General features: G+C 36.2%; 1 protein-coding gene and 1 long non-coding RNA gene across 9 annotated transcripts in view; one reads left to right on the top strand and one right to left on the bottom strand.

Annotated features, from left to right (window-relative positions):
• The window catches only part of LOC105749025, a 45,966-nt gene that overhangs the window by 16,153 nt on the left and 14,793 nt on the right, over positions 1-15,020 (bottom strand). For 2 of the 3 annotated variants that reach the window (XR_004232525.1, XR_004232526.1), the window contains exon 3: positions 12,663-12,908. This is a non-coding gene — a long non-coding RNA (uncharacterized LOC105749025). Of the gene's footprint in view, positions 1-11,583; positions 11,730-12,662; positions 12,909-15,020 lie in introns of those variants that run through there. The other variant, XR_001120306.3, reaches the window with a different exon arrangement.
• Positions 1-15,020, top strand: part of CPEB1 (cytoplasmic polyadenylation element binding protein 1) — a 73,277-nt gene that overhangs the window by 50,888 nt on the left and 7,369 nt on the right. For 4 of the 6 annotated variants that reach the window (XM_031956302.1, XM_031956304.1, XM_031956307.1 and 1 more), the window contains 5 exons: positions 6,963-7,189; positions 8,334-8,583; positions 11,889-12,002; positions 12,315-12,419; positions 13,396-13,532. In XM_031956302.1, the coding sequence (XP_031812162.1) occupies positions 6,963-7,189; positions 8,334-8,583; positions 11,889-12,002; positions 12,315-12,419; positions 13,396-13,532 (833 nt within the window). The remainder of the gene's footprint in view (positions 1-6,962; positions 7,190-8,333; positions 8,584-11,888; positions 12,003-12,314; positions 12,420-13,395; positions 13,533-15,020) is intronic. The other 2 variants (XM_031956305.1, XM_031956303.1) reach the window with 1 other exon arrangement.

The raw sequence follows: 15,020 nt of genomic DNA, 5'->3' as shown, positions 1-15,020 counted from the left end.
ATCCATATTCAGTCTCCATAGTTCTCTCTCTGGGTACAAGTAGCACTTTTTATCCCAACAGACTTGAACTTTAAAGAGGTCACTTTTACTTTGGAAGCTGAGTGTAAAAGATGACTTGAATCATGAGAAATGAAAACTTCATATAAAATTTCTCTTCCCTCAAAGAGCTTAGTCTAGTAAAGGGATTTATAAGAATACAATTTAAAAACAAGATATATGTTATTACATAGTTTCATTATAAAGTTCCCCCAAAATACTGTGTGGGTTCTAAGGAAGGAAAGTTATGGAGTCTAGTGCCATCTTTCTGAAGGAAATGTGAGTTGAGGGAGGAGGAACTCCAAATATTAAATGAAGGTCCTGGTACATTGGAAACAGAGAGCCAAACCTAGAAGTGGGAATGAGGGGTGTCCAAATAGGTCAGGAATGGAGGAGAGTATTGAGAAAAGGTGGTACTGGTGAGTGTTTTGCAGAGCTCTCAAAGCATGGAAACTACCTGGAATCAGGAGGGATCCAGTAAAGATAAATGAGAGGAATTACATGATCAGTATTAAGATTATCTTGACTGTAGATTGGAAGGAGGAGAGTGTAGGTTCAATTATCTGTGAGGGAGATCCTGACAGGTGGTGATTAGGGAATATACTAGATCAGCCTTTCAAAAATGGCCTAAAGAGAATCTCCAGACATCTTTACATTCTTAAATTGAGGACTTTCCAAAGAACTTTTGTTTGTGTTTTATATACAGTATTTATGTGTGTATATATTTTATATAAATACTTACATGTGCACATATATAAATGCATGTGATTATGTAGTCTATTATAAATTACAATTACTTAGTATTAGGAAAATAGTTTTGAACTTGCAGATGTCAAAGGGTCTCGGGGACTCTCAAGAGGTCCCCAGACTATTTTGAGAGTTACTGTTTTAGAGTAATCAAAGTGGAAAGAAAAGGGATGCATTTGAGAGTTGTGACCATGCTAAACAAACTCCCAAGAAATTATTTTACAGACCTAGGAAAATAATAAAGTTCATATGGAAGAACAAAAGGTCAAGAATTTCAAAGGAATTAATGAAAAAAATGCCAGTGAAGGTGGCCTAGCTGTGCCAGACCTAAAACTATATTATAAAGCAGCAGTCATCAAAACCGTTTGGTACTGGCTAAGAAATAGAGCAGTTGATCAGAGGAATAGGTTAGGTTCACAGGACAAAATGGTCAATAACTATAGCAATCTAGTGTTTGACAAACCCAAAGACCTTAGCTTATAAGAACTCATTATTTGACAAAAACTGTTGGGGGAAAATTGGAAACTAGTATGGAAGAAAATAGACATTGGCCCACACCTAACACCACATACCAAGATAAGATTAAAATGGGTTCATGATTTTGATATAGTGATATTATAAGTAAATCAGAAAAACATAGGATAATTTACCTCTCAGATCTGTGGGGAAAGAAGAAATTTGTGTCCAAAGAAAAAATGGAATTCATAATTGAACACCAAATAGATAATTTTGTTTTGGACAAACAAAACTAACGCAGACAAGATCAGAAGGGAAGTAATAAATTAGGAAAATTTTTACATTTAAATATTCTGATAAGGCCTCATATCTAAAATATAGAGAGAACAGACTCAAATTTGTAAAAATTCAAGCCATTCTCTAATTGGAGAATTTACCAATTGGTAAATGGTCAGAGAATATGAACAATTTTTAGGTGAAGAAATTGAAACCATTTCTACATCATATGAAAAGGTGCTCTAAATCACTATGGATCAGAGAAATGCAAATTAAGACAACTCTGAGATACCACTATAGGCCTCTCAGATTGGCTAAGATGACAGGAAAACATAATGACTAATGTTGGAGGGGATGTGGGAAAACAGGGACACTAATACGTTATTGGTGGAACTATGAATGGATCCAAACTTTCTGGAGAACAGCTTGGAACTATGGTCAAAAAATCATCAAACTGTGCATACCCTTTGACCTGGCAGTGTTTCTATATTGGGCCTATATCCTAAAGAAATTTTAAAGGAAGGAAAGGAACCCACATGTGCAAAAATGTTTGTGATGGCCCGTTTTGTAGTGGCCAGAAACTGAAAACTGAGTGGATGCCCAACAGCTGGAGAATGACCGAATAAGTTATGGAATATTATTTATTGTTCTGTAAGAAATGACCTGCAGGATGATTTCAGAGAGGCCTGAAGAGACTTACATGAGCTGATAAATGAAGTGAGTAGAACCAAGACAACATTGTACACAGCAACATTAATATTATAGGATGACCAATTCTGATGGATGTAATGGAAATGATTGATGCCAGTTCCAGTGATCTTGTGATGAAGAGAGCCATCTATACCCAGAGAGGACTCTGGGAATTGAGTGTGGTCCACAACATAACATTCTCACTCTTTGTTTGTGTTTGCTTGCGTTTTGTTTTCTTACTCATTTACTTTCCTTTTTTATCTGATTTTTCTTTTTTTGTGCAGAAAGAGAATTGTATAAATATGTTTATACATATTGGATTTAACATATATTTTAACATGTTTAATATATATTGGATTCTTGCCATCTGGGGAGGTGGGAAGAAGGGGGGAAATCTGAAACACAAAACTATGCAAGGGCCAGTTTTGTCCCTCACTATGCATATCCATGCATATGTTTTGAAAATAAAAATTAAAAAAATTAAAAAGAAAAAAAGTTGTGGTTGAGGTGGGATCTAGAAAACTTGGTTAACTGGACATATGAGATGTCAGAGGGGGATATGAATCAAATAGAGCTTCAAAATATGGACAGGTGCTAGGGGAATTAGGTTTAGGGGGAAATGAGCTGAAATTCCTTCAGAAAAAGGTCCTTTTATTTCCTTATAGGAAAGGAATTCTTTTGATAGATTAATATACTTTTCCGGGACTATTATATCTTATTGTCAGCTTTGACAATTGTCAAGATATTTGACAATATCTTATTGTCAGTTTCTTACTTGAAATGATTCTTATCTTCTCTCTAACTAGAAATGTAAAGTAAGAATGATTTTTGAATTTACTTTTTTTTTTTTTTAAACTGTAGAGACATCCAGATCTGAAATGAAATGTCTTACTTCCCCCTCCTTCTCTATTTCAGTGGCATCCTTCCCCAGACCTATAATTTTGAGGAAAGCTGGCTAGAATTGTAGACTGAGTTTTTATTATTATAAGAGGCTATTATTCCTCTTTTCTTTTTATTTATTTGACTAGTAAACATTTTCAGCTTTTAACAAGCATTGTGATAAAGCTGCTTACTTGGCTTCCTTTTAAATTGTTTAAGTATTCATTTTGAGATACTTGTAAAGGTACATTGTGATCTAGGATTAAAGTAAGTATTCTCTCTAAACAGTGATATTCCTGGAGAGTTTTTGGTTTCAAGTGAGTTCTAGTAGTGATTGCTTACAGCTTGATATAATGAGGAATAGTAACCTGTCCATGCCTCCTTTATAGAATTACCAGTAGTGAGTAAGAAAGGAATAGCTGTTGGAATTTTTTCTACTCGGAGGCACTGATTATTTCATTCTGGCCAAATCCCTTCATCCCGGTTTTTGATGGAGCTCAATAAGAATTTATACTCTGCCAGTGCCTGCATATACTAATGTTCTTTGGATGTGGAAAGTGCTGCAGGGAATAGAGTGTTTTAGGCCTATGGGACTGCAGAATGCATTTATCAATGAAAATGGAGACATACTCCTGGTGGACTAAATATTTTAAGATCTAAAACTGTGCCAGACCCCAACAGTCCTCCTTACTTTATAAGCTCTAGATAGAAACAGGTGTCCTAAAAATGCATCTAATCTAGATGACACAAATGTGCTAATTGGTTTTCTTTAAGAGGGAATTTTTCTATATCTTACTGTAGCCATATTTTTCATGGTACAGTGAAGCAGCTGTTTGCTACAGAGTTTGCTTTTGGTCTTTGTGACAAAACTGGTAGGGAATGAAGGAATGAATGCCACCCAATAGTTTTTTTGTTCCATTCACCTTTGAAAAGATGGGGTGAGCAAACTAACTATAGTTGGATTTTCTAGGAACCTGAGCCTGACCATAACAGATTTTTTAAGAGGTTAGAACTAAATAGAACATAGACATCCATTTCTGATTTATCCTTAAGATACAAGAAAATGTTTATATGGTTCCTTCTTTATGAGTCTAACATGGTTTAGGTCAAGGAAAGCTGAGCAAATTTAGTTCCTTAGTATAGGAGCTTAGTATAAAGAAAGTATAATTGTGGCTTTAATATTTTGCCAAAATTGTGTGATACTTGAAAGCTGGTAAGAAATTTCTCACAAATTGATCTAGGTTTGAAACTGTTCATTACTTCTACTTATCTGGTTTCTCCTTGACACAACAGTAGGCTTCCCCTGATGCCCCAGAACAAATAGTTTGGACACAGCTCTAATACAGTGCAGCTTTATGGTAACCCCAAGCAGCCTGTGTTGTATCATCCTTCTTTTCAAAGTAGTCTCTTGAGAAGTCATACTAATTCCCCATAAGGGCTCCTGGTATACATTCAGTTATTTCTTGAATTGCAGTTTGAGAGGGAGTGGTATAGCACAGTTGACTTCAGAATGCAAAGACTTTGGTGGGTCCACTTGGCTCTTAGTGGCATTGTGCCCCTTGCCAGCTCTTGCCAGTTGAGTCATAAGTATATGCTAGAGCTTTATCAAATGTTTCTTGGAAGTGGTTGCTTTGGATTGTTCTTAACTGTCACTGAAGGAAAGTAGTAGTCATCACTTCTTAGATCTAATAGACACGGGAACGCACATAATCCACATTCATGAGCATTTTGCAGGAAGGCCACATCCCAGTTGGCAAATTTCCCTCAGAATAACATCTTATTTATGATTTTGAAATGGGAAAGAAGAATTTAAAAATTTTTGTTGATTTGATAAATATTTACTATAAATACTTGAAGTAATTAGAGTAAAAATACTGAAAACACAGTACTGTAAAGTATGATCTGTTTCAAAATTTGTAGAGATGATAATTCACTTATATAGGTAAATGCCATGTGAGTGATGCTAACAATTGTCCTGCCCACAAAGATAGTTAAACTGTAAGCAAAATAGTTTAAAGCCTTAACCTTCTGCTAGGAGTATTCTATTAATAGCCTTCTAGTTGGCATTTTAGTCTTTGTGCTCTAATCTATTCCCTTTTATGTTACCAGGCCACTCATTCCCCACTTAAGAATCGCTAATTGATCTCATATCAAGAGACCTCTTACATCATTTCTTAACTTTTTGTTGATCATTCAGCATCCTTTATGACCTGACTTCAACAAATCTCTGAATGTTCTTACAAGAGCCTAGGGAGATCAGTTTTCTCATCCTATGTCCTTAACATGCTGTGTTATGGGTGTATGGTCATCATGGATATGCACTTTAAGTGAATCCTTGTCCTTGGTAAGGATGGTAAGATTTCATCTGGACCTGACAATCTTGTTGTTTTTAGCCCTCCTTCATTTCATTCCATAACACTAAACATTAGGAACATCTCACCTAAAATTTGATTATATGTTAACTTTTATTCTCTAATGCTTTTATTAATTCTAGTTATGTCTTAATTTTTCCCAGTTACATTTAAAACAATTTTTAACATTTGTTTTTAAAACTCTTTGAGTTAGTCTCTTCCTTACTCTTTTCACACCCTCCCCTTCATTGATAAGGGAAGCAATTTGATTTTATGTAGTCACATAAAACATTTTCATAAGTCATGTGAAAGAAAATATAGTCAAAAAAGCCTGCTTCAATTTATATTCAAATACTATATTCAGATATCAAATATTATATTCAAATAATATTCTTTCCCTGGGGGATGGATAGCCTTCATTTATAAGTCCTTTAGAAATTGTCTTGGATCATTGTATTGCTGAGAATAGGTAAGCCATTCACAATTGCTCATTCCATAATATTGCTGTTACTTTATGTATATAGTACATTTCACTTTATTTGAGCTCATGGAGGATTTTCCAGGTTTTTCTGAGAACATTCTCATCATTTCTTATAGGACAATAATATTCTAAATTAAGTATATACTACAGTTTGTTCATCTATTCCCCAATTGATGGGCATCCCCTCAATTTCCAATTCTTTGCCTCTAGAAAAGAGTTGTTATATATATATATATATATATAGATCTTATTTCATTTTTTGTTTTATCTCTTTTAGGATACAGACCTAGTAGTAGCACATCTATTTTTTTTTAATCTCAAACTTACTGTCTTAACACATAAATACTCCATAAATAAATGAATAATACACTGTAGCATAATCTTAACTTTTATATAGTAAAAACTTGGGCAGCTTTATTGTTTTGGAAACCCACATGAATCTTTGTGGACAGGATTTGGATGTTCCCCTTAGCAGTGAAGGCAGATACAGACTTGGTTTAGAGTTGGAGTTCCTATGTTTTAATCCCATATTTGATCCTTAATGCCATGAGCCAGTCATTTAGCCACTCTCTTTCTATAGTTAGAGTTGGACTTTACCAAAACTCAGAATAGTCCAAGTCCTAAGGGGAATTGTATTGTAGAATCTGTTTTCTAATGGGCTATTAGTTTCTTGATAAAGTCTTTCCTGAACAGAAAGCTCTTTGATTAGGTGGTTTTTTTTGTTATTATTTTATTTATTTTTGCTGAGGTAATTGGGGTTAGTGACTTGCCCAGGGTCACACAGCTAGGAAGTGTTAAGTGTCTGAGGCCAGATTTGAACTCAGGTCCTCCTGACTTCAGGACTGGTGTTTTATCCATTACACCAACTACCTGCCCCCTTTGCATGTCTTCTTAAAAAAAACTCCACAAGACTTAGACAAAAGTTATTTTGGTTTGTCTTATACTGACAATTAGATATTGGTTCTGCATCTCTCAAAGGGAAGGAATAGCCAGGCCAGAAGAAAAACTTCATGATCTTAAATTGGTTTTTTTCATTTTCTACCTAGTACTGAGCATGCTCAATAATCCACTGGGAAATGTACTGGGAAAACCTCCCCTGGGCTTCTTGCCCCTGGACCCTACTAATTCTGACTTGGTGGAAAAGTTTCCAACACCATCTCTGAGAGGATCCCGCCTGGATGCCCGTCCTGTCCTGGATTCTCGTTCTAGCAGCCCCTCTGATTCGGATACAAGTGGGTTCAGCTCTGGATCAGATCATCTCTCGGATTTAATTGTACGTAATTTACTTTCAAGAGAAGTGATTGGGATCCCTGAAGTGTTTTAAGTGAAGGTTCTAATACGAGAGTGATGTCTCATATTTTGGTGAACTTGGAACTTGGCTTGATATATCAGAAAGGTGGGGGATATATGCACAGAGGAGAACAGTTGAGAGATGGTTTTGATCTCTTGTATATATTCTATTAGACTGCAGAGTCTACCACTCATGGACTAGAAATAACCTCATCCTTTTTGAGGCACAAAATTATCAAGAAAATGGACTTTAATTCACTTGGAATGTTGTAGAAAACTTGGAAGTGGGGGAATAAGAATAGGAGTAGTTAATGGTGAATCCTTCCCTGTGGTTTCCCTCTGCCTTATGAAGCTTGTCCTGTCCATGATACTATCCTTGGAGAAATGCTTAATCAAAACTCACAGGGATGAAATATGGCAGTTTTCTAATTAGCAGTCTTTCTCAGGATGGCCTGCTAATTTTTGTAGTTTTAGGACTAACTTCCTGAGCATGAGAACTGAATACTTTGGAGGTTGGCTATTTTTAAAATCAACTTGATTTGTATAGACAGTTTTTAGTGTCAACCTTCATTAGAAAATACAGGCTCAGATTTGTCCTGCTGGAATGGTGAAACCCAATTTTTTTTTTTTTTTTTGCTTAGTGAGGTTACTTGAGTTTGCTTAAACTTTGTCTTGTTCTTTAAGTTCAAGGTGACAGAATTGCTTATATGGTCTGTCATCTGTTATTTAAGTTGGTTAATATGAGCTTAACCCAGGTGGGTTGGGGGAGCATGGAGTTAGGAAGACTCATCTTTTTGAGTTCAAACCTGGCCTCACACATTTACTAGCTGTATAACCTTGGACAGTTCAATTCACCCTGTTTCTCAGTTTCCTCTTCTGTAAAGTGAACTGGAGAAAGAAATGGTAAACCACTCCAGTATTTTTGCCCAAATGGACTCACAAAGAGTTGCATACAACTGAAATGACAGAACAACAAAAAAACCCAGGTTTTAAAAACCCAGGTTTTAGTCAGGTGGAGGTATATGGACTAGGAAGTTAAATTTTCTAAATACTTTTTTTTTAAATCTTTTTTTTTTTTTTGGCCTCCTTAAAACCTTATTTTGTAACCATTTTTTTTTCTTTTGCAGTCCAGCCTCCGCATCTCCCCTCCTCTGCCCTTCCTGCCCCTTGGGGCTGGTCCCAGAGACCCTTTAAAGATGGGAGTTGGGTCCTGGCTGGACCAAGACCAGGCTGCTCTAGCTGCAGTGACTCCCTCTCCTACCAGTGCATCAAAGAGATGGCCGGGAGCATCAGTTTGGCCTTCTTGGGACCTGTTAGAAGCTCCAGAGGATCCTTTCAGTATTGAGAGGGAGGCCAGACTCCATAGACAAGCTGCAGGTAAGCTCTGGGTCTGATCACTTTTCATTTCTTTCTAAGTCTGACAGAGTCCATAATAAACACTTGGTTAATTGAATGGAGCTAGAGCTGAGCCCTGCTAGCAAGCAGAGGACTTTTCTACAGAAAGAGTACAAGCTGTCCATTTTCAGGAGACAGATCTGTTGAATGTGCTTATGAATCATTCGGAAGAATTACACAGTGAAATTACAAAGTTTACTGGTGGACTCTGTTTTTCGGGTTAGCGGAGTTTCAAGCAGATGTGAATGAACTAGAGGATCATGTCTCTGGATTGTGTGGGGAGAATAGTAACAGATGAAACTGTCTAGTTTCAAACAAGACAAGAATAAAGACTTCTAAGGCTTTTCCAGTGCTGACATCCTATTAGAACAGGTTTTAAATCTATACATGTGATATTTTAACATCTTTAAAATGTATTAGGACTACATGCCTGCCATCTAGGGAGGAAATGGGGGGGGCAAGGAAGGAGGAGGGGGTAATTTGGAATACAAGGCTTTGCAAGGGTCAATGTTGAAAAATTACCCATGCATATGTTTTGTAAATAAAAAGATTTAATAAAAAAAAAAACTATACATGTGGATGATGAAGTGTGAACCTGTTTGGCTACATAAGAGAATCCCTGAAGACATTTGCCCACTATGCTTCTGTAGCTATCAAAATCAATATTGTTTTGTACCAAGGAGATTGTTTTTTGGCTTGTTTCTAATATTCTATTCCTTTTAGACCAAATCACAGTGAATATGATATAAGCTTATTGAGGACAAGGACTATTTATTTGACTTTATATCCCCAATGCTTAAATTTTGTAATTCATAGAATCTTGTGCTACACTTAAGGACATAGCAGCCCAGTGCCCTATGTTCTAGGCATCTATCTATGAGAAAATGCCAAAATATGTAACTAGAGTGCTTTAGAGTCAAACTTGGTGTTAAACTTGCCATCTATGAATGTCAAAATCATTTTTGAGGACTTTTGGCTTTTATAATATCTTTGAGGGATGAGGTTTCTTATTTGGATCTGTATAAAGTCATGCTTACTTGTGATTTCCCTCAGTTTGCTTCTCAGGCTTAAGGCAATGGAGGCCTTGGAAAGAGCTGAGCTTTATATCCCAGGCTTGTCTGTGGTATCTGTGTCACCTTGAGTGACTTGACTCTTCTGGGCCTCCTTTTCTTAATTAAGAGCCCTTATGTCTCTAAATATATGATCCTATGGTGATATATTTTATTCTTGTAATCCAAGTTTTAACAAATCCAGATGCACTTATTCCATACGTTCTTTTCTATTCTGAAAGTTTTAGAGCTGTAAGGGCCCTTCTACAGCATTTCATCCAGTCTCTTAGCAACTTTCCTCTGGATCATCTTCATCTAAATTCATCTAATCACAGCACTTTTTGTTTTTAAGCATAGGCAAAATTTTGCTTTCTAAAATGTTTCTTGGAAGTCCAACTTTATCATGGTCTTTGGAGAAAAGTATTTAATATAGGTTTGAGTGTTGCAAATCATTCTATAAAAGGCTTATGTGGTCTTAGAAAAGATAGAACTATGCTAGAAAAATTCCAAAGAAGGAAGGCTAAAAATTAGCACCAAGAGTAGAGACTAAAAGGGGATATAAGTTAATATCTGTGTGAACAATATGGGAATAAAAAAGCTGCATCCTTACTATTTAGGCAGTACATCTCAGCATTTTACAACTAGGTGATCATTTTGAGATGGAGTGGGAGTTTAGACTTTTGATAGAAAAAAATCAAGGTTAAGAGAAATTTTAAAATGAATTAGTTGAGAAAGTGATAAAGGTTTAATTTCTTTCAGAGTTTAATAAGATTTCTTTGTGATAGTTGTGACTTAGTTGGATCTAATTGTCTCAATTTGACGTTAACCCCAAGGAAGAATGAATATCTCTTAGTATTGATGTCAGGTTTCTAGGGTAGGTAGTTCATAGATCTGAACTAATTGAGTAACTTGCACATTGATGAAGTTGTTGAATATAACTTTTGTTGGCATCTTCATTCGTATTTGTACATTATAATATTAACTAGTCCAGGGGCAAGAAAAAACATTAAAAACTCAAAAATTCTGGCTAATTGGAAAAAAGTTTGTTATAGAAATGTTATAAGTAGGTATTTTATTATTGTTTGAGTTAAAGCTGCCTTCCTAAAATATGATTGAAAAGGGGAGAAAAATACAAGTAGATGTAGAAAAATTATATTGTGTAAAATATATTTTCTTTGATTAAAAAAAAAACTTAATTCACAGTTTTTCTTGGTAAAATACTGTCTTTTGCTACTCAAATTACTACAACCATTATGTAGGCCCACCTCCTTTGTCTCCTCTTCAGGTTTTTCTGTAAACTGGATTGGGCGTGGATGGGTAACCCCTATCCAATCCAATGAGGCCTTTTTCAGTGAGAATAAACTCACACTACTAATGGTATTATTAATTTTATTTTTTAATTTTTAAAATATTAAATTTCACTTTTCTTCAGTTACATGTAAAAACTTTTAATTTTTTTTCTTGATTTTGGGTTTTAAATTTTATTCTTTCTTCCCTCCCCTCCACTGTCCCCTTACTAAGATAGTAAGCTAAGCAATCTGAATTAGGTTGTATATGTGTAATTATGTAAAATATTTCCATATTAGTGTTTCTGTATAATAAAACTCAAAAAAGAAAGTGAAAAATAATTTGCTTCCATAGGTATTCAGATGCTATCAATTCTTTCTCTTGAAGTGAATAGCATTTTTTTTTTTTAATCATAAGTCCTTTGGATTATTTTGGGTCATGTGGTGTTAAGAATAGCTAAGTTATTCGCAGTTGATCCTTGTACCATTTTTCTATGAATTGTGTAAAAAGAATTGTCCTCCTGGTTCTTATTTTACTTTTGTTGTCAGTTCATACAAGTCTTTCCAGTTTTTTCTGGAAATCATCCATCATATACCACAACTTATTCAGACATTTTCCAATTGATAGGTACCCCCTCGATTTCCAATATTTTAGTCAATAGTATTATAAACAAAGGAACATTAGTTTCATATTATGTATAAGCATATTTGACAGGGATTGAAGGAAATTTTTGTACCATACTTTTCTTCTCCAATATGTTAATTTGTATATCTTGTAGTATTTGTCAAACACCTGTCAAATAGAATGTCATATTATTTAGGTAGAATAAATAAATCCTTAATAGTTATTAAATCTGAATGGAGCAAAAATCCTTTAAACCCCCCCCCCCCCCAAGCAACACATGATTAGTCACATTTCACTCTGTGACATATTACTTTTTATCTTTTGAAGCTGTGAATGAAGCCACTTGCACCTGGAGTGGTCAGCTTCCTCCTCGAAACTACAAGAACCCTATCTATTCCTGTAAGGTGTTTTTAGGAGGAGTTCCTTGGGACATCACGGAAGGTGAGCTAGTCCCAGCAGTTTGCACCTTGTTTGAGATGTTCAGATTATGGAATAAGTAGCTTTAGCATTTGCACTGGAGGGTAGGCTGTATGGGGATTGGAAATAAGAGGGAGGTTAAATACCTAGTTTTATGCTAGTTGGAACAGGAACAGTCTCACCAGGGTCCAACTCTCCAATCTGGTGTGTAGTTTCTAAAATGGTTCTTTGTGGGGTAGAAGTAGCCAATCTCTCAGGAGCTCAGGAAGAGAATATTTCTGCCTGTAAAATATTTGTTTCTCTCTATCTCCATACATCTTGCCTCTTTCTCTGCAGCTGGATTGATTAATACCTTCCGTGTATTTGGCTCTTTGAGTGTGGAATGGCCTGGTAAGGATGGCAAACACCCCCGCTGCCCTCCCAAAGGTAATATGCCTAAAGGTAATAAAGACATGGTAGGACACCTTTTTTTTTTTTCCCTCCCTGGTATGTGACCACACTGAGGGATGCTGGGATGTCACAGCTGCATGCCACTAACTTGGTGAGAGCACTCCAGGGTGCAGACTTCCTGAGCTGTCACCTCTGCCGGATCCAGCACATGCTTTATTTTCTGTTTTCATGTGGATTCTGAATTGCTGCACTTTATGCTAGCTTTAAAACAAAACATTTGTAATGATCACTTACTTTTGCGAATTTGAAGAGAAACTCAGCCCATTGGAGCTTTTCTATTTAGAGACGAGCTTTCCCAGATGTGCTTTTTTTTGTGGGGGGGCATTTTTATTTCATTATGAGGTAGCTCTCTTCAGAGGCTGGCCTGATTCTGAGCTCCCTCTGGAGTTGTCAGGATTAAGGAGCCCCAGGGGATTCTATTCTGGAATTGTCTGAAGTTCCATCCCTATAGAAATCAGGTGTCGGTTCCATCTCATTCACCTTCACCAAAGAAAACAAATGAGGAAGCATTTTAGTGACTTTATTAGGATTTTAATGAACTTCTTTGGAACCCAATTAAAATTTATCTTAGTCTTCCTCATGCTTTGATTGCTTTGATTTAGACATGTCCATCTTTTCTGATCGATTATAGCACTTCATTTTCTAATGGTTACTTTTCTAAGTTGCCAAACCTTTCATTTGTAGATATGTTGGGGACATAACTACTATCTCTTTTGTTTTTTGACCTAAGCATGGTATGTACTTGGCATAGACATAGTTCCTACTCAAGAAAAGATATTTTAGATTATAGCAGTAGATGTGTATTTATTTAAACATAAATAATTCCCTTCCAAATGAGCTGTGCAAAAAAAAATAATAACACCACCAACAAAAATAGCCTGTGTTTCAGGTGATGTGGTCAAGGACAAAATTATATAAGGATATACTAACTTTTGGCCCCCTATTTGCCCCTCCCCTCGTTAAACAGGGTATGTGTACTTGGTGTTTGAGCTGGAGAAATCTGTGCGTGCCCTGCTCCAAGCTTGTTCCCAAGATCCACTAAGTCCAGATGGCCTGAGCGAGTATTACTTCAAGATGTCCAGCCGCAGGATGCGTTGTAAGGAAGTAAGTTGATTCTTTCTAGATAAATTTCCTTCTGACTTTTAAGGCTAAAAGTTCTGGTATTATGCTTCCTGCGCATAAAACCACTTTGTAAACAAGATTAATTCAGTCTACTTAGGAGCTTACTGAGGATGAGTGGAACCTTATTCCCTATTGCACAAAAGAAATCTGCTAAGAACTTACATTGCTATTGGGAGGAAGGCCTTTTTGGTTAGTCAATGTGAAAATTCCAGAGTCTTATGCATTTGCCCCATTTTCCTGAAATGGTGCAGAGAACAGCTCTTCTACTTAATTGCGTTCTGGGAGCTTGGACAAGGCACCTGGCATCAGTAAATCTCCTATAAAATGAGGAGGTGGAAGTGTGGTCATTACTGTTCACTCTAGACTTAATATTCTAAGATAATCATTACCAGGATTCTGCCTCTTGTTTACCAGGATTCTGCTTCTTGTTTACCTGATTCCACCCTCTCTGGTACTACTTTTGTCCATGTTCACTTCTAACATTTTTGGCCCAGACTTTTGTCCTTCTAATGAAATAGCTTCTTTTCACAAAGTTCATACTTGGTCCTACTACTTTGGCTTTCTGATATATTCTTTAAACTTTCTTTCTATGATGCTAGGCAGTTCTATAATAGAAAGAGTTGATTGGGGACTTGAATCTTGTTTTGGCCTTTGACTTGGACTCTGTCTCTCAACCTTGTTTTCCTAATCTGTAAAGCGAAGGAGGTAGACTAGAAGACTTTTAAGGTTCTTTGTAACTCTGAATCTCTTATCTTAGGATACTGTATTATTGACATCTTTCTAAGAGCTTTTCCTCAGGAGCAGGCTGGTCCTTATCTTGCTGGGGGATGATGGGGGGGGAGGATGTTGAGTCATTTTTTCAGTGCTTGACTCTTGGTGAGAACTTCTACATTCTCCAAGTAGCTATGGTTGCATGTTTAGCTTTCTTAATCCTCATGAAGGTCCACGATATAGAAGAGTCACTGCTTTTCCATATTACCTTCTTAATTGTTTTCCCTTTATCAGATGGTTTCCCCTTTGGATCTCTTAAGTCTTTCACATTTGTTTTTCTTATTAATTCTGGGACAGTATTGTCTTCACTCTTACTTCCTTTTTCTTACAACAGATTCCATATCTGACTTAATTTTGTACTGAAAAGTTCTGAGATGACTAGTAACCCCCCCCCCCTTTAAGTATCTGATCTAATAGAAGGACCTTTTCTCCTGCTTCAACTCTTGATTTCTCTATGGCTATGGACAGTGACCTATTTATTTTTTGAAATTTACTCCTCCCTTGACTTACGTGCTGTACTCTCATGCTTCTCTTCTGATAAATCTTTCTAAAGTGCCTTCTCAGGCTTTTTTTCCCCCTGTTCACAAGGTGTATTCCTTGACCCCAATATTTTATTTTTTTTTTAATCTCCTGTGTTTGACATCTAAATCTGCTTCAGTTTTATCATCACTTGAAAAATATTTTTAGTTACCTTTTAGA

This window comes from Sarcophilus harrisii, chromosome 2, assembly GCF_902635505.1.
Source record: "Sarcophilus harrisii chromosome 2, mSarHar1.11, whole genome shotgun sequence".
Lineage (NCBI taxonomy): Eukaryota > Metazoa > Chordata > Mammalia > Dasyuromorphia > Dasyuridae > Sarcophilus > Sarcophilus harrisii.
Note: the sequence above shows the minus strand (reverse complement) of the source record. Positions and strands in the feature narration are given on the sequence as shown.